Here is a 23,790-nt window from a genome sequence, read left to right as displayed (position 1 = left end):
CCACACGGCCATGTCTTCCCAGATTAATCATTTGCATATTTCTTTGAGCTTTTCTAGGCCTCGTACCATTTATCACGCAACTTGGTTCGTAGAAGAAAATTATTTGTTAAGATTATGAAAAATAAAATTTGTAACATTTTAAAAAAACCACAAATTGAATTCAGTCTTATTTAATGGTGTTGGGATTCTCTCACACTCTCCTAGCAATAGCGTTGTCAGCCTTCTCCTAGTAGAATTTTTCTTTACACGTTAATTTCATAAAATAATTAGTTTATTAAAATTAAAAAAACTAACCGAATTAAAAAATTTTAAAAATTATTTATGGATATACTAACCTTGAACTTCGTCAATCACGCATCAATCATAGTTCTAGGTTAAAAAAAATTGTTCATGTTAACCTTGAACTTCCTAAACCACGCCTGGGCTGCTTGGGCTTGAGCTTGGCCTTTGGTGGTCAGAAAGTCGAGGTTATAGGTTTTGAATCCAAAAAATCCATTTTTAATATATTTTTTCACTTGAAAACATAAAAAACCAAGACCCTAAGGACCTCAATTAACTCATTGTAAATCTTAAAACATAATTAAATATATTCAAAAACTCAAAATTAAATTAAACCAAATAAGATTTTCAAAACATGACCCTTTTTTTTTCTAGTGATATGAATGGTAAAACAAATATCTTAATGAAAATCTTCTTGTCAAGAGGAATACATTGACACCAAAATTAATATTTTTAGTGGTTGGAATGTGGCCAACCACTATTGTCTTTTTCCTCTCTCATTTTACAATAACTCTCTTTCCTTTTAAATTTCAGGAACAAAAAAAAAAATGTAAATCTAAAGAAGTTTAGAATTAAAACATGAAATATTTTTTTTAAAAAAAAACCAAAAAGAAAAAAAAAATTATAAAGACCTTGAGCGCATCAGCATTAAAGAAATTAAAGAAAAAAGGGTTCTATTTTTTTTTTTGTTGTTAAATCTGCTCTTTCTTGTTTTAAATTTTCTAAGTTGATAAAATAAAATCTTATTTTACAAAATTTAACATCAATTTAAAAGTGTAGACTTTTTTTTTTTTTTTTTTTGATATCTTGAATACGATGAGAAACGAAAACTGAAGCAAATAATTAGCTTAAAACCAAGTGAATATAAAACGGGAGTGTGAAATTAAAAAATAAAAATATTAAGCGATCTAAACGAATATTTTTTGAGTCTGACATCACAGTAAAAAAGACAGGTTTTCGCTTCCTCTTTTATATGTATATTTTGTAAAGTGCTGTATTGTAATTTTATGACCTACAATATGAAATAAAATAATTGAGCTGGGAGATGAATGGCCCATGTTATGTGAGTTGACCAGGCGGGCGCCATTGCATATTGGCGTCATTTATGCACGTTACAGAACCTCGAGATAAGAAGACAACGGGTTTAAAGTACAATAGAGATTAATGAAATGATTAAGGGGCTATTAGCTTGATTAATGTTGAAATCACGCCAGCGTTTTCGGAATCAATTCTTTGTATCATTTGGAGAATAATAATCACGAGATCATTCGAGGATATAATTGCTGGCAAAGCGTTCGAGTAGTATTTCCTATTTTTAATTTGTTTCTGGCTACGAAGAGAAACTCGCGGTGGCAATTCCTTTTGCAGAAGTTAGGGTTGGTTTTATGATTATGTAGGTTAAAGAGGAAACAGTATTTTGTGAACTTGCATTCGAGGATCGGTTTTTGCTCCCTCTTGAGAGAGAGAGAGAGAGATTGATTTTTTCTTCGACCTTTTCTTCCTATTTTTCCTTCGACACTTGCTACGTACGAGAGTTGGGGCTTGTAGGTGAAAAGCAAAAGCAACAGCAGCTCCACTCACCAGCCAATTTGCTCCTCAACAAAGAAGGAGGAGTAGCTTTCTTTATGATCCAAATGAATGAATGAAGTAGGACCGATGATGTACTTTCACTTAAAAGTACGCATTAAGCAAATAAAAAGGCACTTTAGAAGACTAATGTAATGGCTGCTCTCCCTGTTTTAAGATCCTTCTTATCATTATACACATTTAACAAAGTAAAATCCCAATCCACACAAAGCATAAGCCAAAGGGATCGATAACTTGCTCTATCGTTTAGCAGCTGTAATGTCACTTCAAAGCTAAAACTTGATCTGCCTTATACTCTTTGATTGAAGCATGTCTTTACTGTGGCTTTGAAAATATGTCGTGCTATTTCTTTTTTAACAGAGAATTTTGTGTACTGCTTTATTCCTTGTTAAAGTAATGCATGCATGTGCTCAGATTCCGCGTCATTGTAAGAAATCCTCGAATCCACTTGCAAGATATATTCTCAAACCAGCCAAAAGTATACTCATGAAATTAAGCTTAGAACATGTTTGGGAACGAGGCTGCGGCTGTGTTCCCAAAAAATTTGAATTTCTTTTTTATTAAAATTTAATATGGTTTGTATGGTTTGGATCGTTTTGATGTGCTGATGTCAAAAATGATTTTTAAAAAATAAAAAAACATTATTGGCATGCATTTTGGCACGAAAAGTTATTTGAAAAGCACCCGCAACCACACTTCCAAACATGCTCTTAGGATTAACAGAAACGGCAGTTAGAATCTTCTTAAAAGAGAATTATTTTTGCCAAAAACAGTGTGATAATATTCAAGAAACCGAAAACAACTAAAGATTCTTTTTTAATAAATATATAATAGAAGAATAACAAGGAGTTGACGTCTTTGCTTAGGCTGACTGATCTGGTGAAGTTATGGAAACCAAGATTTGATAGAAAGAAAATAAAAAGAAATCATTTTTAATGTATATAGTTCAAGAAACTAATGATACTTTAGAAACTCGACCAGGATTTTGGGGATTTAGATTCCTGATCATATAGACAAGGGCTCATCACTCCCTTAATTTCTTAAGTCTTTAATCATTGTATAGTAGAACGTAAAATCATTTGTTTTCTTTGCTGGACTGGACCCCCACCTTTTATTAATTTGATCATTTGCAGGCCACAGGGAAGCAGTGATGTGCTGTCCTAAACCATTACTATAAACTGATGGCTCTGCAAATTTGTTAAAAACTCAATTACAGCACTAGGTATAGCGAGATGCCGTTTTTTAACCTCAAATAGGAAATGAGAGGAAGGGGAAATTAAGGTCTTAAAACTAAAAAGTTGTACTAATTAAGCTTATAATTATACCTAGTATTTTTCTTACTGCCAGAAAATTAGCAAATACAAATGAACACACCAACGCAAAAATTCCATCAATATATTACGATGACATTTATCGATAGAATTTTTCATCTTTGTATCCATCAGAAAACACCGACAGAAAAATTTTCTCGGTATATACCGAGAAAATGACGGGAGATAATATAGTGGGATTAAAAAGGCAAATCGTATGATGACATGATATTTTCATCGATAGAATGACCGACGGAGTTACTGATGGAATAATTCTATCGGTAATATTGTCAGTGATATTTAAATTATGACATGAAAATCGACTCTGCTCTCCCCCTCCCCCATTTCTCATTTTACTTTATGCATTTTTTTTTGCAACAACCAACCACCTCTCTCTCCCTCCCCAATCTCAACATAATTCAACCTCTCACAACAAATCTAGCCACCACGATACTTAGTTTGTCAGCATCTGTGTTCTGATTCAAATTTTATTGAGGATTCTCTACTTTAAGTAAACAAATATACCTTTTTTTTTTATTAAACTCAATTTTAAAATGTTGATTTTTTTTATATATATTTTTTATAGTATATGTGTTTTGTTCGGGTGTTTACTTGTTTTATAATTTTTTCTCATACAACTTTGTTGTATAGATTTATGATTTGTACATGTTAGGGTTTGTTTTAGATTTTATAAAATTATATTTGTTTGTAAATTGATGAAACTTATGTCAAATTTTTTACTAAGATATTTTGTGATGAAATAAATAATATCATATTTAAAAGTGCAACGGTTCGTTGATAGCCGAGCTTGGCACTTTGTGGTATATTAGTTTTCAATCATTTTTCTTCTTAAGGTATTATTTCCTTGAATTTGATGATTTTATTTTGTTCTTTCAAGGATATATATAACAGTCGGTTGAAGGAGAGATACGGGGACAATCCTTTGAACCATCCAGATATCGATCCAGATTTATGATTAGAGGCAGGATTGTTCGATGGACCCAATAGAAATCAGGTGTACGAACTCTGTAACACAACAGCTGAGAACTTGTGGATGACTCGTTGTGCTTTGAAAATTGGATGTTCACAATCGATTTCGAGCATTCAAACTCTGGAGTTTGCGGCGATGTTAGACCAACAAGTACAGGATCAGACGATCTATTTTAATGATAAATATAAACGACTTACTGTTGACTATGAAGAATTCCGTTGATTGGTAATGGAGATAAGATCATATATGTGAAGTTTATGTGTGTATACCCCCTAAATGGCCCCCACGATCCCAGCAACGACCAACTTCCTCCTCCTCTTCTAACGCCGCCTTTTTTTTAGATTTATTATATTTGAACGTATAAATGTTTAAATTTATAATGAATATTTTAATTATTTTTCTATTTCTATATATATATGTGTGTGTGTGTGTGTTACCGACGGGGTTACCGAAAGCACAACTTCGTTAGTATATTTCAGGGAGTTGGAAAAGAATTATTACAAATATTATTGCTACTGTTAATGCACCGATAGAATTATAGATGATATTCTGTCAGTGATATGTTATATTTATTGATGAATATACCGACGAAATAAAGCAGATAAATTTTTTTGGTGTGCTTTGTCTGTTTATAAATTCACCAATATATTTATTATTGATAAATCCACTGACAGTCCATAAATTATTGACAATTTTTTTTTTAATAAATTATTTTTGTTTATAAGCATATCAGTAATATATATATTGATGAACTGCTAATACAAATATCAATAAAAAATTGCTGACAACAGTAAAATATATAAGCAAAACTGTAAAATCTTATATAATATCATGATGTTGACAACAGTGCCGAAAACAAAACCGATCCTTTAAAAAAAAAAAAAATTCCCATGCAATCCAATAGGTTCATGAAAACAATAATTGCTGCCCTACCCTACCCATGGCGAAACTATACTTGTTTTTGTTCTTTGTGAAGCTTACAAATCATATGTTATTTTCTCAGCACTGCAATCATGATGGAAAAATCAACTGCTAAGTGCTAACCCTTTTGTCAGAGCTTGGTCTTCTTGAACAGGGTTGCTGGTAAATCTCACTGTTTTGAGGGTACTTTGCTTCAAAGTATTTTTTTTCTCATTATGGTTAGAGAATATTTGTCAAGATATTTTTTAAAATTTTTTTTATTAGAAAATATATTAAAATAATATTTACTTATTTTTAATATAAACACATCAAAATAATAAAAAAATATATAAGAAATTAATTTAAAATAAAAAATAAAAAAATCTAATTTTTTTCAACGGCTATTAGTCAAAATTCCTTCAAGGATGTGTTTGTCAGAGATTAAAAGAGGTTTATTTGTTCTTGATTCCATCAATTGAAGGAGCTAAGATTTTTATTGTAATCTATCCTCATTATTTTTTATTGTTTAAAAAAGGCATTAGTCAATAAATAACTACTCCACATGCTAAGAAGGAGGAGAACATCTTCCATTACGATCTCAACATCTATGAATTAAACTAGCTGCATCCTTTACCATGAAAATAATGTTTTCATGATTTTTACCATTTCAATTGATTTTTCTTTCTTTCAACGACAGAAATACTCTACAAGAAACATCTGTGGCCGTGCGGCTTAGGAGCACAGAGCTGGAGAAGTGTCTGTACATTCTGCTAACACAGAGACAAACTCAAAGACTGATATTTAATGTCATTCTTGCCCGACAACCTAGCCTAGCCTAGCTAGTTACCTTCTGTTCTTGCCTAAATTCTAATTCAGAGTAGACCCACTCTAATTTCTCTTTCGGCACTTGAATTCTTGCATATTCTAAATTGTTACAACTTTTACAAGTAACTCCCAGATCGATCCCTTACTTCACTTGAAACCACATGTCAAGTGGGCCCAAATTACAATCCATTATAAGGTCGTTACTTAACACTCAAAGATTCTCTTCTAGTCTAATTGCACCCCAATCATGCAACCACCCACCACTGCTCCGCTATAACTACTGGCAGTGCAGTTGTAATTATTTTTCAAACTAATTCTTTAGAAAAAAATTAAAATAATATCTTTTTTAAAATAATTTAATTACACGCCCAAGACAAAACAGCAAAACTAAAAATTGCAAGAAAAAAGGGTTAAATTAAGGAATTTCACTAATCGCATATTGATCATCACTCTTTCCATATATAAATTGCAAGGAAAAAAAAATTACACGATCGATCTAGATGATAAAACAGTGTCACGGTGTCTATCAAAGAAAACTGGAGTAACTAATTTTTCCTTGACAAAGAACATAAATAAAACCAGTACTTCAAAACAATAATAAAAAGGGTGATAAGAATATGTATTGCTGTTTGGCAGTTAAAGACTAGGTAGTAAAAGAAAATCAACCTCTATACAAAGGCGACCTTTCATGCGCCAAAACCCCTCTCGAGATCGATTGCTTGAAAACCTTGATCGGACTAGGGAAATACCATCCCTTCCCTCCCTTTGACGATCTCCTCACGTCACTTCCTCTTGACTCTGAAGTCACCGCCACCGATCTTGACTTCCTCATCATCCTCCTCCTCTCCTCATCTTCATTTACCTTCCTCGATGATTCCTCCAGCTCCTCCTCCTTCAAAATCACCACGTGTCGTCTTTCGACCTCCTCTCTCATGCTCCTGTTACCATGCCCTCCCTTGAACAATGACCAGAACGACGAGGACGCTTTGTGGTTGTTATAACTATGGTCAGCCGATGGCTTTGACCGGAGAAACGGAACAGCTAGGGATCGAGAGCGACGAAAAGCGGGTTCGCTCTCGATTAAATTGGAGACTCGACCGACGCTTCCGATTCCGGAAGCGGAGGAGAAGCAGTGGGAGGAGGAGGATGAAGTGGTGCCAGAAGAGGAGGACGCGGTGGTGGCGTAGCAAGTGCAGGGGCGCGCGCTAGCGCAGTCAGGGCAAAGAGAGGAGAGACGTTCGCGGAGGCACACGTGGCAGATTCCTGTTCGGCGACGCTTGGAAGGGTGCTTTAAACATTTCCATATCTCTTCTTCATCAACATAAAGAGCCATTTTGTTGTAAGTTTCCTGTGTAGATCCCCCTCCCTCTAACAAAGAATTTCTTCTTTCCTTTTTGCCTTTTCCTCTCTCTCTCTCTGGAAAAATGCTATCCTGTTCTGACTTCTCTATTTGGCTCTCAGGTTTTATAATATGACTACACATGTTAACCATGGTTAAGCATCTTGAGTGAATATTTAAATACGGTTTAATTAATTACTCAGAGCCTGTCTAGTCTAGTATTATGATATAGCCATTCAGTTAAGTATTTTTTTTTAAAAAATAATACATGAAAATAATATTTTTTTATATTTTAAAATTTATTTTTAATACTAGCATTAAAAAATTTAATCTAAATAAAAAACAATTAAATTCTTAAAAAACAACGTAAAAATAAATTTAAAGCAGCGTGAGAGAATGGCAGGCGGCGTGTTTTGGAGAGGATAAATTAAAATGTGCATGACTAAATAAGAGAGTAATTTACGGCCTGGCTAGTCGCGAGCGCGGGGGTTGCTAGACGATGAAATTAGCAGTATATTTGGGTTATATTACGGGGATGCCATTACAGGGACGGTGTTCACACGTGAAAAAGAAAGCATGTTTGTGGTGTCTTGTCGTGAAGGGGAACATGTAGCAGTATCGTGTATGGAATGGGACTAGTCATGGATGAACAACAAGGTGTGGGGCCTGATGGATTGAATGATTTATTTTTATTTTACTTTACTTGCTTGTAATGTGAAGCTGAGGTTAGAAAGCGATTGTCGGGATATTAATATTATTATGTTGACCCTGATTGATTTGAGATTTTTTTATTTTTTTTTATTTTTTTTTATTTCCAGGCAGTGCCTTTCGCTTCGCTGGTAATTAATTAGTATATATTTTACAGGAATCGTTGACCAATAAGACCGAAGATAAAATAGTCAAAACACACCCATCTAACGAAGTGAGTGATGCCTATGAGGTGGTGAGATCGCATCTACCTGTGTTCTTTTAATCTCAAATCCCATCAGCTAGTTAATGATTCTGTAGACTGTAATAATCGACAAACTATCCATCACTGAGGTTTAAGCGCTTTACATTCACCATAGCCAACATTTTCTTCTCTTCTTTTCTAAAAGAAAGAGCTAATATTTCTTGCAACGAAAAAAGGCCATGATTTCTTCTCGTGGTGAACCACCGAGGTTATGGATTTTCAGACTCCAAGGTTCCTTACTTTCTTGTTTTGGGGAAATCAAAGTCTAAAAATCTGTCTTGAATAATGCATCGTAAAGTATAATTACTAATGGCTTCCACCATTTTCCATTTCGCTGTGCTTCCCAATCCAAGTTCTACATCAACTCTCTTAATTACATCTTGGTAATTATGCCTAGGTTACAGGTGATGGGGATGGATAATTTCTTAGAGATGATGTGGGCACTTTACGCATCCGAATGATATTTGATTGAAGATGGGAGCAGGTAGCTAGAAAACCTGCAAAGCAAGTCCTCTTAATTGGGTGAGGATCCTCTTTTCTAAAATTTTTTCAAAATCAACGACTTTTTTTTTTATTAATATCAGAATTTTTCCTAAATTGACAAAATAATCTATTTTAGAGTTTAACATCAAAATTTCCTTTATTCACGAGTGTCATATTTTTAGAGATCGACGTCAATTTTTTTTAAAAAATTAAGTCACGAACAAGTTTAAAAATAAATTTAGATGATTAATAGTTGACATAAAATAAATTTAGAAACACCTATAGAAAATATAACTTTTCATTTGAGATGATGCATTAAACAAGATGTCAATCTCTACATAGGTATAATTAACACAATACATCAATCTATGAGACATGTATCTATTTTAGGGTTTTTACTTTTCTTTAATTACTAGGTGGCAACTCCATTATTGTTATTTCCCCCTTTAATTTTAGAGTCTCATATTCGTCATGATGTGACAACATGATGACTCCACTTGAGGTTAGAGTTAACCCTAATTGCTTGTGTTTTTCTTTTAATTTATTCCTTTTAATTGCTATTTATTTTTTGGAGCATTTTATTATTCGCATTGTTTATGTTCATTTGTGCAATTTAATTTCATTTACATGCATGTTATTTTTCCGAGTTTTCACACACTTCTCTATAAATCTATAAAAGCTCTAGACCCGGACACGTCTCTTCTGGGATTACATAGGGAGATTCAAATGGCGAGTATGACTTAGTGTCATTGATACTCACCTGGACTCTCGCTTAGATCGAAACTCGCCCTATGCACCTAGGATTGTGGAGTCTTTTTCTAACCCATGTTGTATAATGTTAAAAGGTTAGGTTACTCTACTGGTAATTTGGATATCTAAGGACCTGAAAAATCTTTTTAAATAGACAAGGGGCGCCTACGTCTAGAAGCTAGATCCTATCTCTTATGATTAACTCTTTTTAGGACAATAATAAATAACATGGCATTGTCATGCATATCCTTTTATTATGTGTTCTCATTATATCTCCATCGATCCTTATAGAAAATGTGGGATAGTTAGACATGTTATCATCGATTACATGAGGATTGGATTAGAGAGAGACCAATAACATGAGGCATCAAAACATTTTTCCAAATCGACCAATGTTCTTATGGGTTTAGGGAGCTTAATGAGAACTTTCCAATAAAGTCCCACCTAGTCCGTCCTCAAAGTCCCAAGACAATAAACATTCATCCTTTGTGCATTTTATTCATTTCTTATACAATCCCACACTTTTATTGCCGGAAGAAATATAGATCACCCAGCTAGAATCCAATTTTCTCTCAAAATCTACAACACCATAAGAGATTTTAAAATAATAAAATAGATGAAAGATAAAAAGAGAACTCAAACTCGGAAGAATCAAATCAACTTTTTGAAAGATAAAATGACTCAAGTAATTGGTTTGTTAGAACAAACCATTCACTTTGAAAAGTCAATTTTATAAAGTTAATATGGTCATGCCTTCCTCTTGTTCTCTAACATTAGCCAAAACATCTCTAATGATTTCTTCATTTTATCGCTCTACACATCCTCATTGAAAAGAATTTTAGATGTCTATCTAATTAATCATGGCTTGTTTATTTGTTGCTTCAAGTGCTCATGATCATCAAAAGCTCCTGCAATCATGCTTTAGAATCCATCGCAAACTATTACTTATATTTTTTCTTCATTCCTATAATATGTTATTTTCTCTACTAGAAGCCAAATACCCTAAAAACTTCCACCCTTTATTTCAGTAGGGATATATAACATGCTTTTCAAACACCTAAAGTCAAAATCATAAAAGGAAACGCTACAAACCATCTCTTATTTGTAGGAATTAACATAAAAGATTTCTAAATCGACAAAATCATCTAGTTTTAGATATTAACATCTCTTTTATCAACAAGTCTCCTATTCTTAGTGACTAGTGTCAATTTTTTTAAAATAAATCATGAATAACCTTAGAAATAAATTAGATAATTAATAGCGGTCATAGAATAAATTTAGAAAAATATATAGTAAATGTAATATTTCATTTGAAAGGATACGATAAGGATAATGTTGATCTTCTTTCATGCATAATTATTGAGATCAATATCTATTTTAAGATTTCTAATTTCTTTTAATTACCAAGTAACAACTCTATTGTTTTGATATTTCCTTTAATTTTATTTTAGAGAATTATGTATGTATTAATTTATCATGGTGCGACAAAGATAATGAAAAAGAAGCCCTCAAACCCCGGTCCTTTTTGCAAGTTACATATACAGGGAGAAAGGCAATTTGATCCATTCATTAATTTGCTTTGGATTGCTTTTGCGAAGATAAATATCTTTAATAATAATGTATCATTGTTACATGGATATGATGATGTCACCGCAGTACTTATCAATTGAACTAGAGTACTGTCCTACGAGACATTCATATATATATATAATGAATGTATTGATTGTCAGTTTATTAAATGAATGTTAGGCATACGGGGAATGTCCTCATTTCGATGGCATGGCTCTCCTGTGACGACGGGCTATTTGTTACTGAAAATGTACTCCATACTAAGATGATATTAACCTAAATTGTAGAAAATTTTCTGAGGTTTGAGGGTGACATCACATGAAACATGTCCATAAGTGTATCTCAAAAATTAATTAACCATTTAACTAGCAATCAATGGATACTATGACCCGTATGTCACATGACGACGGGCTTTGCTTTTCTTTTTCTTTTTTTCTTTTGAAAAATATATATTTAATAATTAGATTTTAGATATTTTTATTGTATTTTCGTTTGTATGACATGTGAACTTATATTTCTAGCCTTCGTATATAAATGTATAACAATAGCCAGGGGCGGAGACAGGGGATGGCAAGCAGGGGCCCCAGCCCCTGCAAGAAAATTGTTTTTCCAGCTTTCCCTTGATAATTTATATAATTTTAGCTAAAATAATATTACAATTAAAATCTTGCCCCTTTTAATTGTATCTTTTGGCTCCGTCCCTGACAATAGCAGTTCACAATTATATAGTTCTATGACGAGAGAGTAATTTTTGACCTGTGTACATGCCCATGTAAATAGGGGATCCAATTATTGGCTAGTTATAGTGTTATACTATGCCATAACATAAGATGGGTCAATTATGCCATCTGCTTATATAAAAATAATAATAATAAATTTCATAGCTTTTAGAAGAGAGAAAATAAGATGAATTTCTTAAATCAAAGAACTTCAGATCAAAGTTTCTTACAATAAATTTGGCTTTTATTATTTTCACTTGAACCAATTAAAAATTCGTATTGTAAACTTCAATTTAAGAGATGTATTCAATATTTTTGTTAGGAAGTAAGAGTATAAAAAAGGAAAGGAAATTTGCTACATCAATCCTTATCAAAGCCCCTTATAAAAATTTATGATTTTATAATATTTGAATTATATATCATTAATTTATACCTTTATTTTTTTCTATTAAAGTCTTTATTAATTAAATTATAAAATCATGTAATCTAAATTTTTTATCTTACTTTAAATTGAATATAAATGAAGAATGTAGATTATATGATATACACATATCGATTTTGTTTCCCTTCCTATTATAATAATTGGATTTTTTTTCTTAATTCATTTCAGTCAATTTAGGCGTATTTGGATAAAATAAATGTAATATGTATATATGGGTCAATAAGAATCTTTCACGGTATTGAATTTGTTATTTTTCATGCTCTAATACAATTATGATAATAATACATATAAAAATAACTATCTAATTAGCATGATATTTCAACAAGAATATTTTCATGTTCGCTGTCTTTGATCATCCTTTTTTTTACTTTACAGCTGACAAGAACCTTAAAGTCCAACTCCGAAAGCTTAATTGCGATGGTGGAAGGTGGAACCTCAAATCTGGCTGTCTATTTATGTAGAAATAGAACCCTTGCCCCTTGATATATGCCTGACGACACGCTGAGGCCGTGAAACGCCATATTCAAATATTATCACGTAAAATAACAGATATAAATCTAATTAATATCCATGTGAAAATTAAAGAAATATTCGATTTAAATTGTAAATAAAATAATAATAACAGAGAGACATTGATCCCAAGATCAGCCTGGAGGCAAGGAGCAAATTAATATGAGAGGGTTAAACATAAGCCTCGTTCACAAGGGTAGGAGCAACTTATTAGAATCTTATCCAATATTCTTTTTACAGTCCAAAAATCTTATTTATTGAATGAGTGAATAACATTAGTGAATATGTAATTAAGACTTTTAGAAAGTGATTTTAACAAGAGTTTTTCAATAATTCTTTTTAGATAAGAAATAAATATATGAATAAACTAATATTTACATACTCAACAAAATAATATTATATCTTTTACACTCGTATATATATTTGAAGAAGGACCCCCTTCTCATATATACACCTAATTAAGAACCAATAATATATAAAACTGAAACTTGAGATTTCAATTATTACATGAATCAACCTATTTTTAATTCATTAACGTTGCTTTATATATTAAGAATATATTAGAAAATAATATAAATCATATTCTAAGATCTAACCTAACAGCTTAAACTTTTAAGTTGAGATGGTTCTTTGACATGGTATCAGAGTCTTGATGACCAAGCGGTCACGAGTTCGAATCTCACCATCTCTATTTATTTGATAAAAATTAAACACAAGGTAATGTAAGCCTGTGCAAGTTTCAAGCCCAAAGAGCTTTCACTTGAAATGGTGTGTTAGAGAATAATATATATAAATCATATTCTAAGACTCCACTTAACAATTTAAGTTTTTAGGTTGAGATGATTTTTTGACAAAATATATATATACAGTAACTTAGGAATAGCTTCCTGACCCGTCAATATATATGTAGCACCAAGAGACTCTAAGATTCTCTTTGGATTATATAACACTAACCTTTTTTATTCGATGATTAGGAGAATTTTATTCAGGTGTAAATTAAAATTTTCCCAATGATCTTGAAAATGAATTCGGAATTTTGTTTTCTATTAGTTTTATCGGATCTCTAACAACATATATAGAAGCTTTTCAATGTATTGACTTTGCAAGCTGCCTTACGTTCTTTTTATCTTTCTTTGAGCATTATATTACGGTTTGTCAGCACTTTATTATACAATACAGAAAGTGATGTTTGATGTTGATCTCTGATTATATATCTTAATTTATTAATTTGGTGGAATATGTCAAAAAGTTTAGGAGGAAACTTTCTCAAGTAGCAGTCAATCTGCTTCGCTTTCCTATGAAAATTTCCATGTCAGTATGTCTACACATCCTAAGCAAACCGTCCACATATGGAGAAGAATTATTTTTATTCGTAAAGGGTTTTGAATAATGTGAATACTGAAATACTACGTTGACTGCACGTTTGCAAGGGCTAAACTGATAATCCATTATCTCAAGAATACATTACATCTCTATCAAGTTCCAACTTTTCAAGTCATCAACTTTGACAAAGCCCTTAGCCTCCAACACCGAACTAAAAAAAAGAAGGGGGGGAGGCTTATTTATCCGTTGTAATGTGTTTTTTCTTAATCAATATCCGTTGTACTATATAGAAAGAGTAAAAACGGAGCAAGCATTAGGGAGGCTTGGACGTTCGATGGGTTAGGATAAGCTCTCCACTGTCCAGCTCTCTTGAAGGCTGGGCTTGGATTAGGTTGTGTAGGCCTAGAATCAAAGAAGTGGAGACTCGGATAAGAAACAGGACTTGTCATATCATAGAAAGGGAAGCGTGTAAGTGGGTTTAATGGACCCAGAAAATGTTCCCAGTAGGATTCAGCAATTGAGCATTAGAGATTGTGAGAGGTGGGCATTGAAAGATGAAATAGAGTTGAGATAGAGCGAGCCCCTTAAGGAGTCCAGAGGCAGAAATCAAAGCCCATTGCAAGAGGAATATCGATGGATCATTGAGAGCATTCAAGGAGTATCCTGTTGTGGAATATCACTGCCAGTAACTGGGAGACTTTGTTGTCAAAAGCAAAGTAAAGGAGGTGTTCATTTTCAAATGTCAATTGAGGCATAAGAAATTCTGCCCGACACTGTAGCAATTTTTTCTCTTTATTTTTCTTTTTAAGAATGAAAGCAAATCTCACTATTGAAACCAGCAATACAAGGTTACAGAGAAAAAGATGAAGCTGCAAAAACACCTAAATGACTCAACTGTATCCCCATCTCCTACATATCAATTGGTTAACATCAGCTGAAGCTTGCTTTCGCAGAGACGTGACAGCAGAGATTTTCCAGCCCAGTTGTAATTTGACATAAGAACATTATAATCTCAAAAGAAAGAAGGAATTCCAGCCTATTTTGCTTTATGATATCAGTCCCAAATCCAAACTCAACCCCCAAAGGAGAAATAAGGCCTGGGCAATTCTTTTTAGACTATATGCCAAATTCTTCATCTCGGTCCATAACGAGCTACAAGTCCAAATGATGGCCCAGTCTTTATAAAGGAATTTCTTCTTCTTCTTTCCCCCCACAACCCTATTATTTGATACAACAAACTAAAAGAAATCGTGTTGCGCTGATCCGTAATGTGACTTTTCAGTCATCAGACTGGTTTATCATTTGGATTGAAACATGGGACAACCTCCTCACTCCCCGTTTTCATAACCTTAACAGGCCTCGTTGTCCAATCAATCAATGAAATAGTAAATAGTCGTAACTCGTACGAGGCGAAAGGCAGATATGGGCTTGGTGCATGCTGACTAGCAAAAAAAAATTAGGCAGAGGAATTTGAGCAAGTCTTGCAGCTCATCTTGATTGAGACAAGTGCAAATTACCGATTTTACTAGTATGATGAAAAGGCTGGGTTCCTTACTCTGTTAACGCTTTCTAATTGACTTGTTCTCCCATGAAAAGGTGGAACTCTCGTGCGCACTCTCATCATAACTAAGATCAGGACTTAGAACACCCGGTCACCGCCTCTTCTTCTTTGCTGTGTTCAGTTATTTTTTACAGTTCTTTGAGCACAATGTAAATGCTGATTTAATTTTATCCAAAATGGAGTTGATAGAAATCTACATATAAGGAAATAAAATGCTTTCATATTGATGTGGTGTTATTTTCATTCCTTCGATTATTAATTAATCTCACTTCATACTATTAGCAAGTAACCAACTAGCCATGCTCAGTGTTTTTATTTAATTATAATATCAGGTAAATCTTTAAATTTAAGGTTATAATTAATAAACATTAATGATATTTTAGAATATTGTGTAAATAAAATTTTATTTTATGATCTCATAAATATTTTTTTATGTATAGACTTTCCTAATTAAATCTGATCATATAATTAACCTGCAATTCTATTTATACTTTTCTAGCCATGAGATATTATGATATGGTTGAATTTAAAAAAAAAAAAAAAACGACATGATTATGTAACCATATTTGCATGTAGACTATTATGACATATAATATTTACAAATTAATGATTATATATTATGAACTTCAAACTAACAAATTATATATAAAAACCTTAAAGTTAAATTAATGGGATTAATGCGTGTTTTTTCCAAATGATCATGACACAATATAATTAATTACTCAGCGTGTATAATGAGGTATTGTTCAGGAAGATGGAATATTATTGATTCCACATGATTAAGGTAAATAGTCACAGCACTAACATAATCAGGATCGGTTGCTGCTGCCCTTGTACCCACCATTTGGATAGCGATGTTGTATGAGCTTTTAAAAGATAGCAAATAATGAGTAACCATGCACTAGCATTGCACAAGGCTTTGCTTTACATAATTGACTCACTTTACTGTCCTTTTCAGGTTCTGTTGAGAATTTCGGCAACCTAAATGAAGTTAAAAGGGATTTGCACTAAGAGAAAAGGGCACTCAATGCAAAGCACCAAGAGAAAAGTAAAGACTAAAAGCATAGTCCAAGCTTCATTGTTCATAATAAAAAACGATAATGGCCAAGCTTGCATCTATAAAATGGCTAGTTTCTTTCACACGGGTCAATGGGAAGATCATATCCGTTCTCATAAGATTACCTGTGTGGATTAGGGTCCGCTAGCTTCCATCCCATTGATAATCTAGAATGATGTGTTCTCCTTGCATACTCTCTTTGATTTGTTGGGTCATATATTCTTCTCCTGATGATGATAAAGAAGCTACTATATATCTCTTTAGCCTTGGTTTGCCTCCAAATGGGAACGAACCTATCATAACTAAACTTCTGACATAATAAATGTATATTTTGTTGTGCATGCAAAACCATGATCTTGAAGCAAAACCAATGGGACAGTGTTAATAGGTAATTAATTTGTTGACGGAAAGGCTCCATAAAATAATTGAAACACTACATGCGTGGCCTTGTTGTGTGGCTGTCATACAGCAAATTAGTGGAGGATCAGACAGAAAAGAAGGTAGTTGATCGCATGCTTATACAGAAGTTTTGTATATATCTCACAAAATCTATTAATGCCTTTTACTTTATTTTCACACTGTAATCTTCGATCTCAATATATACTACAGAAATTTTTTTTATTTGTATTTATTGATGAATATAAATTTTAAAAATTTTATTGATAAAATCATCATAATATACTAACGAAAAAATTCTATTGATGTTTCTATTTATATTTATTAATTTTCTGATAAAAATACTATTTACAATTGAAAAAGAATGATAAGTTGCTTATATACTTTGATCAGATCATATGTTACTAACCCCCACCCCCCCCCCCCCCCCCCCCCCCCCCCCCCCACCCCTCCTTTTTTGCCAGAAGCTTTTGGTAGATGGAAATATATACTAAATATTGTTTCTTCAATTTAAAGCTGAAAATTGAAACAAGATCATATATTTCAAGAACAAATTGTTTCTTATTATGTCTCCTGTGCGCTGAAATTAACTGCGTGATGAACACAATGAACCAAGGAAGAAAAAACTGCGTAAGAAAGTGTTGGTACCGGCCTGTTTAGCAAATTAATGGATAAGGGATTGATTTTTCAATAGGAATATTCATGTATATCTGACCTGATCAGTTAAATTCTGTCAATTTTTTTTCCTTTTCTATGATTTTTTTTTTCCAGTCAAGAAATAATTGTGTGCCATATAAGTTGGATATCATTCTAAGTTAAAACATGATATGATGTATTTGACAAAAACAGCAATCAGGTGCTTAAATAGAACAGACAGCACATGAAAAGTTTATTAAAAAAAACAAAGAAGAGAAGAAAGAAAAGGAATAGTATATGAAAAGTAAATAAAGTGAAAAGGACCTGCTGATCACTGCTGATCACGTTTCACATTGATTAAGAAGAAGAAGAAGAAGAAGAAAATGAAACCTTTTACAGATTCAATAAGACCAGTTAAGCACCTGATTCAAGTCACCTTTTACCAAGAAAAAAATGGTGACCATGACTGTATCTGGATTTCGACTGATAAATTGAGATGATTATGCGAAATTGCAGACTCAATTCATCGCATCATCAATTTAATTTGTTGACTAGCAATTTCACTTCGATCATGTTTTGATCAAATCCATTTTTTGGAGGCTCAATTCTATATCTTCTTCACTTATGCGAGAGGTATTCGAGACTAAAGGGATTAGTTTAAAGAAAATCTTCTCTTATTAGGCCCGTCATAGTTCAAGGGGTGAGACAAATGATTCTTGCCAAATTGAAGTAAGTAACACGTAGTTTTGACAAGGAAAGAGATATTGACGCCGCCACCATTGAAACAAGTTGCTTGACCCTCGGGGCAATACATACAAGTTATTGCCACTTCTACTTCTTGTCAATTTCTTTCTCTCCTATCATCAACCTCCATCTTTATTATTTAATTTATAACTCATCATCATCTACAGGCCTTAACATCATAATCCTTTTTTCTTGAAATTTATCTCCTGTCAAGTCAGTGTCCTGATTGCATGCCCTTGAATTTTTCAAACACGCACTGGGAAAATATATCAATTCGATAGAGTTTTGGGCTAATTAATTAAGTGTTAGCAACTCACCTAGACCACACAAACGAAAAAAAAAAAAAAAACTAGAAGCAAAAGCTATATTATGTAAATTTTAATTTGCTCTCCCTGGAGTTTATTTATTGTTTTCATTTCATTTAAAACTCTTTTAATTTGTTTCAATTGTTATAACTAAATTTTTACCCTTTTTTATATTTTAAAAAAAATTTAAAAATACAAAAAATATATGTTTTTTCAATAAATTTAGCTAATTTTAATTATTTCATTATTTTCATCTTTTTTTATTTAATCTTTGTGTGTCAAGAAAAATCATAAATCTTGAAAATCATAAAAAATACAAAAAAAAATAAAAAAAATATAGCTAGAGTTGAAATTGAGCCAATAATTAAGCATCATGGAAAAATATAAAGGTTGAGAATTTTTGCGTTACAATTAAGGGTAAAATTGAAGAGAAAATTGAGAAATGGGGTTAATTGGATTTAATTTGGCTAAGATTAAGAGAAATTTGAAGTTCGAGGATGATTTTGAAATGAATAGCCAAATTAAAATGTCAATTAAGGACTTATTTGAAAAGAAAAATCAAAATTAAGAGTTAAAATTGCATAATTTTAGGAACCAAAGATAAATTTACAATAAGTGGTAAAATCTAGAGGTCTAAATTGATTCATTTAGGGATAAAATTGAAAGAAAAATGTAACTTGGGGCAAATTGAATGAAATTGGAAAATTTCATAAATCCAACTATTGTAAAGGAAATAAGAAAATGTTTGTTTAAAAATTTTATTTTAGTCCAATCCAATCCATTTAATTCAATTTAGTCCAATTGATTCATTTATTCAATCAGATTAGTTCCAATTAAGTCCAACTAAGTTAATTTAATTTAATTTAGTCCCTAATAAATTACTCCAATTAAATTAGACAATTAATTCTAGATTTCAAATATTTCAGTTGATTAAGCTACAGTTAAAAATCTAGAATTTGAATCTCAAAACCTAAGCAAACCCAATCTCAAAATCCCTCAATCATAGCCCGAATTTCAAGCCAAATCTCCAGGAATCAAGTCCCAAAAATAATTCAAAATTACATTAATTCTAAAACTCTTTAAAAAGAGATTGATGTTAAGATTTGATTTTTACTATTAACAAAATCAACAAGTCTTCTATTTTTAGAGATTGCCATCAAATCTTCTACAAAATAACTAGAAATAAAAAATTAAGAAATGCTAAAATAATTAGGATAATTAAGAGCAATTAAAAATATAAATTTAGGATAAAACTCATAATAAATGTAACGTTTCATAAGAAATGATGTTGTAAGGATGACGTCGTTTTTCCTGGAGCATAATTAACCTCTTACCTGAATCTCTAGAACTAGTGCACATTTAAGGATCTCTAGTTTCTTTTAATTACTATATGGCAACTCCTAATTTTTCATTATATACATTTCCCCCTTGAACACAAGGAGTCTCAGCCGACGTCCATAGAGATGTGACATCAATCAACCCCTCATATCTCTAATATTTGTTCTGTGTTTAATTCCCATCTATTTATATAAGAAATAGTAACAAAAATGATGTATAAATTTCAATTTCATTCTTCAAATTTAAGAAATATCTCTATATAACTCAAAATATAAAAAAGAATAAATTGAAATTAAAAAAAATCTTTACAGAAAGACATGTTGTCACTTAAATAGATATAGAAAATAAAAAGATTTTGTTTTCATCAACATTATCTACCAATCCTTTAACAATATAAGAATGAGATCCAGTTGAAAAAATATATGAAAAAAAAATTAACACCAATCACATTATTGTTGTATCTCATATACTCACTCAATAGCATATCATATCTACATGTTATATCCAAATATTCTCCATCAAAATCTGAAACAATCTCTTGAACAAGAATTCTAGAAAAAATAAATTGAAACTGTATATGGTTGGCATGATAGCTGGAGGATAGAACAAGTTCAACATCATCTAGAATATGATTATTTGTAAAGTGCAAACTTCATTAATCATACCAAATGTGTTATTTGATGACAATATTAAAGAAAAAACGAGATATTATTGTGAGGGAATAAAATAAGAGGGATATGAATGATGGAAGTTTTGAAAGAAAAAAAATGAGATAGAATAAGATTACATTGAATCTTAAATTTTGTTTTATTATAGTATCGACAAAGAAACAAAATGATGCTGCTAACTAAGAAATGTAGTTAGTAGGATTTGGAGTTTTTTAGAAATTAAGAACATGTTCATTAATAAAAAAATTATTTTCCTTTTCCATTTTCAATTTTTTTTTCTTTTTAGTTTTTTTTAAAAAAACTACATTTAGCATCTTGTAATTAAGTCATGTTTTCATTTAGCCGCTATACTTTAAAAAATTACAGTTTACATTATGGGACAATACATATCTTTAAATATGAAAAAATAACTAAATTATCCTCATGTATACTGAATTGAAAATTTGATCAAATGACAATTTAATATTTTTTCTCTTTGAGAAACAGCTCTCTCTCTCTCTCTCTCTCTCTCTCTCTCATACTATTTTCTCTATCTTTCTAAACCAAAATCAAGCATCGCGTTGTTTTATGCGTCCAGAGCCATATCACATCACTCTTTTTGTTTCACTTTAAAAGAATTAGATTCCAAATCTAGATCTAGATTCAAAGCGAAAAAACCAATTTATGCCTCTCTCTTTATCTATCTAAATTTCTCTCTTTTTGTGGATTTCAAAATCTCCATTATACAAGGTGGGTACAGATAAAGTGGATTTTGATCTTCCTAATGTCATCTATATAAGAAAATACAATAGCATAATAAAACACAACCATTAATGGATAGGAAAAATTATTAGATATGCTAAGCGTTATACTCCTCCATCTTATAAAAATATAAAATCCACCATGAAAATTATTTACAAATCTCATAATCATAAGAGAAAAAAATATGATTCTCAATATATTAAAAAAATTCTTCAATGAATGGAGAGAAAAAAAAGGGAGGGGACTTTTGTTTTCTTTCAAGAAAACTAAAGGCCAATGCATGATTCTAGTTTTGCATATTGGTTTTGGTCAAATTGGTGATAAACATCGCTCAGAATCATATTTATGACCTCTAGCTATCAACAAAATATCATAAATGTAAGATTAATAGATTGAATAAAAAATAAACAAAATAAAAGGCTGAAATCCACAATGTCAAATATCGTAGCTCTAGATTGAGTGAAATCGTGGATTGAAGCAATAAAAAGATGAATGTACTCATCTCAACATAAAAAGTTGGATTGGATGTCGAGGGTAATGAGGTATATTTCCATAATAAAAGTACTTTATTGTCTTTGTAATAAAAAAAATTTGCCTTAGTTGGTTTTTTTAATTTTTTTTCTATTGGGTTATCTCGATCTCATGACCTGAGTAACGGGTTTAGCTTGTTAACCTAGGTTGGCTCATCGTTTATTACCTAGGTTACATGTTTATAATACTAACTCAGTTTGACTCGAGCCAATTGTTTTTCTTTTTTTCCTCTATTTTGTACTTCTAAATGTTTTTTCTCAAGTTATCTAGATTTGTTTTTTTGTGTTATTTACTATTTTTGTTTATTTTTTTATCATCTAATTAAAATAAAATCAATATATTTGATTTGATGATGACTATAACTTGAGTTATAATTTTTGTTTTTTTTTTAAACACTCTTAAAGCATCTAGATAATAATTTAGAAAAAAAAACTCTAATTTGTGGAAGAGCACATGCACACGTCTATTGAGAAAACTCTAGGAACTTAAATCGTCTTTGCCCTTTTCTTCTTTATTTTTATTTTTATTTTTATTAAAAAAAAAAGGGGGTAAATCTTAAAAAATTGGCATCCATACTACATGGCAGAATGCTAGTGACGTGTATGCTTAGGCCACTTGGCCGGCCACTAAAGCAGTAGGGAAGCGACCCAGAAAACGAACCCCGCGAAGCTGCTGAGAGAGAAAGGGCCCCACCATAAGAGCAGATAATAGAAGTGGGACCCGAATGAGAAAAAAGTGGAGCCCAGAAGAGCACTGAAACGCCGTAGCATTTGAAAGTCAACAAGACTTTTTGTGTAAAAAACAACAACACGGTTCAGTCAGTGTGAAACATTAAACACGCCATAAAGCCAAGCGAAAGCAAAAGAAAGAGGGCAGCAGCGATTTCTTGGGGCGGTCATGCCTGGTGTGCCGTGACCGTGGGTTCAAAGTTTACTTTGACTCTACTACTAGCCACTAGCCAGCCATCCCCAGTCAAATTCAACCATCATACGCGCATAATATTATTTTTTTCTTCTGACTTATTATCATTGTATATATCATGAATTTACTAATATTATTATCATTGTATATACAATGATAATATATATATATATATATACATATTCTAACGTATTTTCACCTTAATCAAGGTCCCACACTTCATTCTCTAGAGACTTGATTAAGTTTCTTTTTTAGTCAAGTGAAGATAAAGAAACGCGTTGAGGCAAAACTGGACTTAAATCTTAGCAAAACCTGAGATCAGCTAGCAATAGAATTTCAAAGCTGTCTTAGATTAGACGAACAAGCTACAAAACATGGAAGACTGTAGGGGGGGACTTGGACTAGTGTTTGTTTCATCTAGAATGCGCGCACAAATTAATGGCTGAAAGAGTTAATTTCTTGCCTGTAGTCCTCGATCCACGTTAGAAATATTGAAGATATAGAACACGTTTCAATCTCTCTTTAAGGAGTTCAGTCTTAGCTGAACTTTACTTGTCAACATAATAATCGCCCCTTCTTTTTGCCAATGATGTTCACAGCTCGGCACGATCTAGACACGAAACCCTGGAGCAATTACCAAGCTTGTGAATTTGTGCTTGCATGCAGGCTATGGACAAGTCAGGAGAAGCATAACTTTTAGAAACTTTCAAGGCTGACTTGTCTTTTACCAAGAAATCACAGAAAGATATGTGTTTTCTCATTAAAAACAAAAATATGAAATGGAGGAATCTTTTGGTTATCGATTACTTCAACTCCCAGATATAATTGTCATAAAATCAAGGGATTCCACTGAGCGCTTGAACATTTCCTTGTTGTTCATCACAATATTTTAATATGTAATAAAAATGGGATT

The 23,790-nt window shown here is 32.0% G+C and overlaps 1 protein-coding gene across 1 annotated transcript; it reads right to left on the bottom strand.

Moving 5' to 3' along the window:
* Nucleotides 1-6,315: 6,315 nt before the first annotated feature.
* On the bottom strand, nt 6,316-7,354 carry LOC18094160 (uncharacterized). The gene has a single exon (XM_006368332.3). It carries the CDS (start codon nt 7,223-7,225, stop codon nt 6,554-6,556), a length of 672 nt encoding a protein of 223 aa, XP_006368394.2. The 5' UTR covers nt 7,226-7,354; the 3' UTR covers nt 6,316-6,553.
* Between the last annotated feature and the right edge of the window lie 16,436 nt (nt 7,355-23,790).

Source organism: Populus trichocarpa, chromosome 1, assembly GCF_000002775.5.
Source record: "Populus trichocarpa isolate Nisqually-1 chromosome 1, P.trichocarpa_v4.1, whole genome shotgun sequence".
Taxonomy (NCBI): Eukaryota; Viridiplantae; Streptophyta; class Magnoliopsida; order Malpighiales; family Salicaceae; genus Populus; species Populus trichocarpa.
This window is presented reverse-complemented; position numbering and strand designations above follow the sequence as displayed.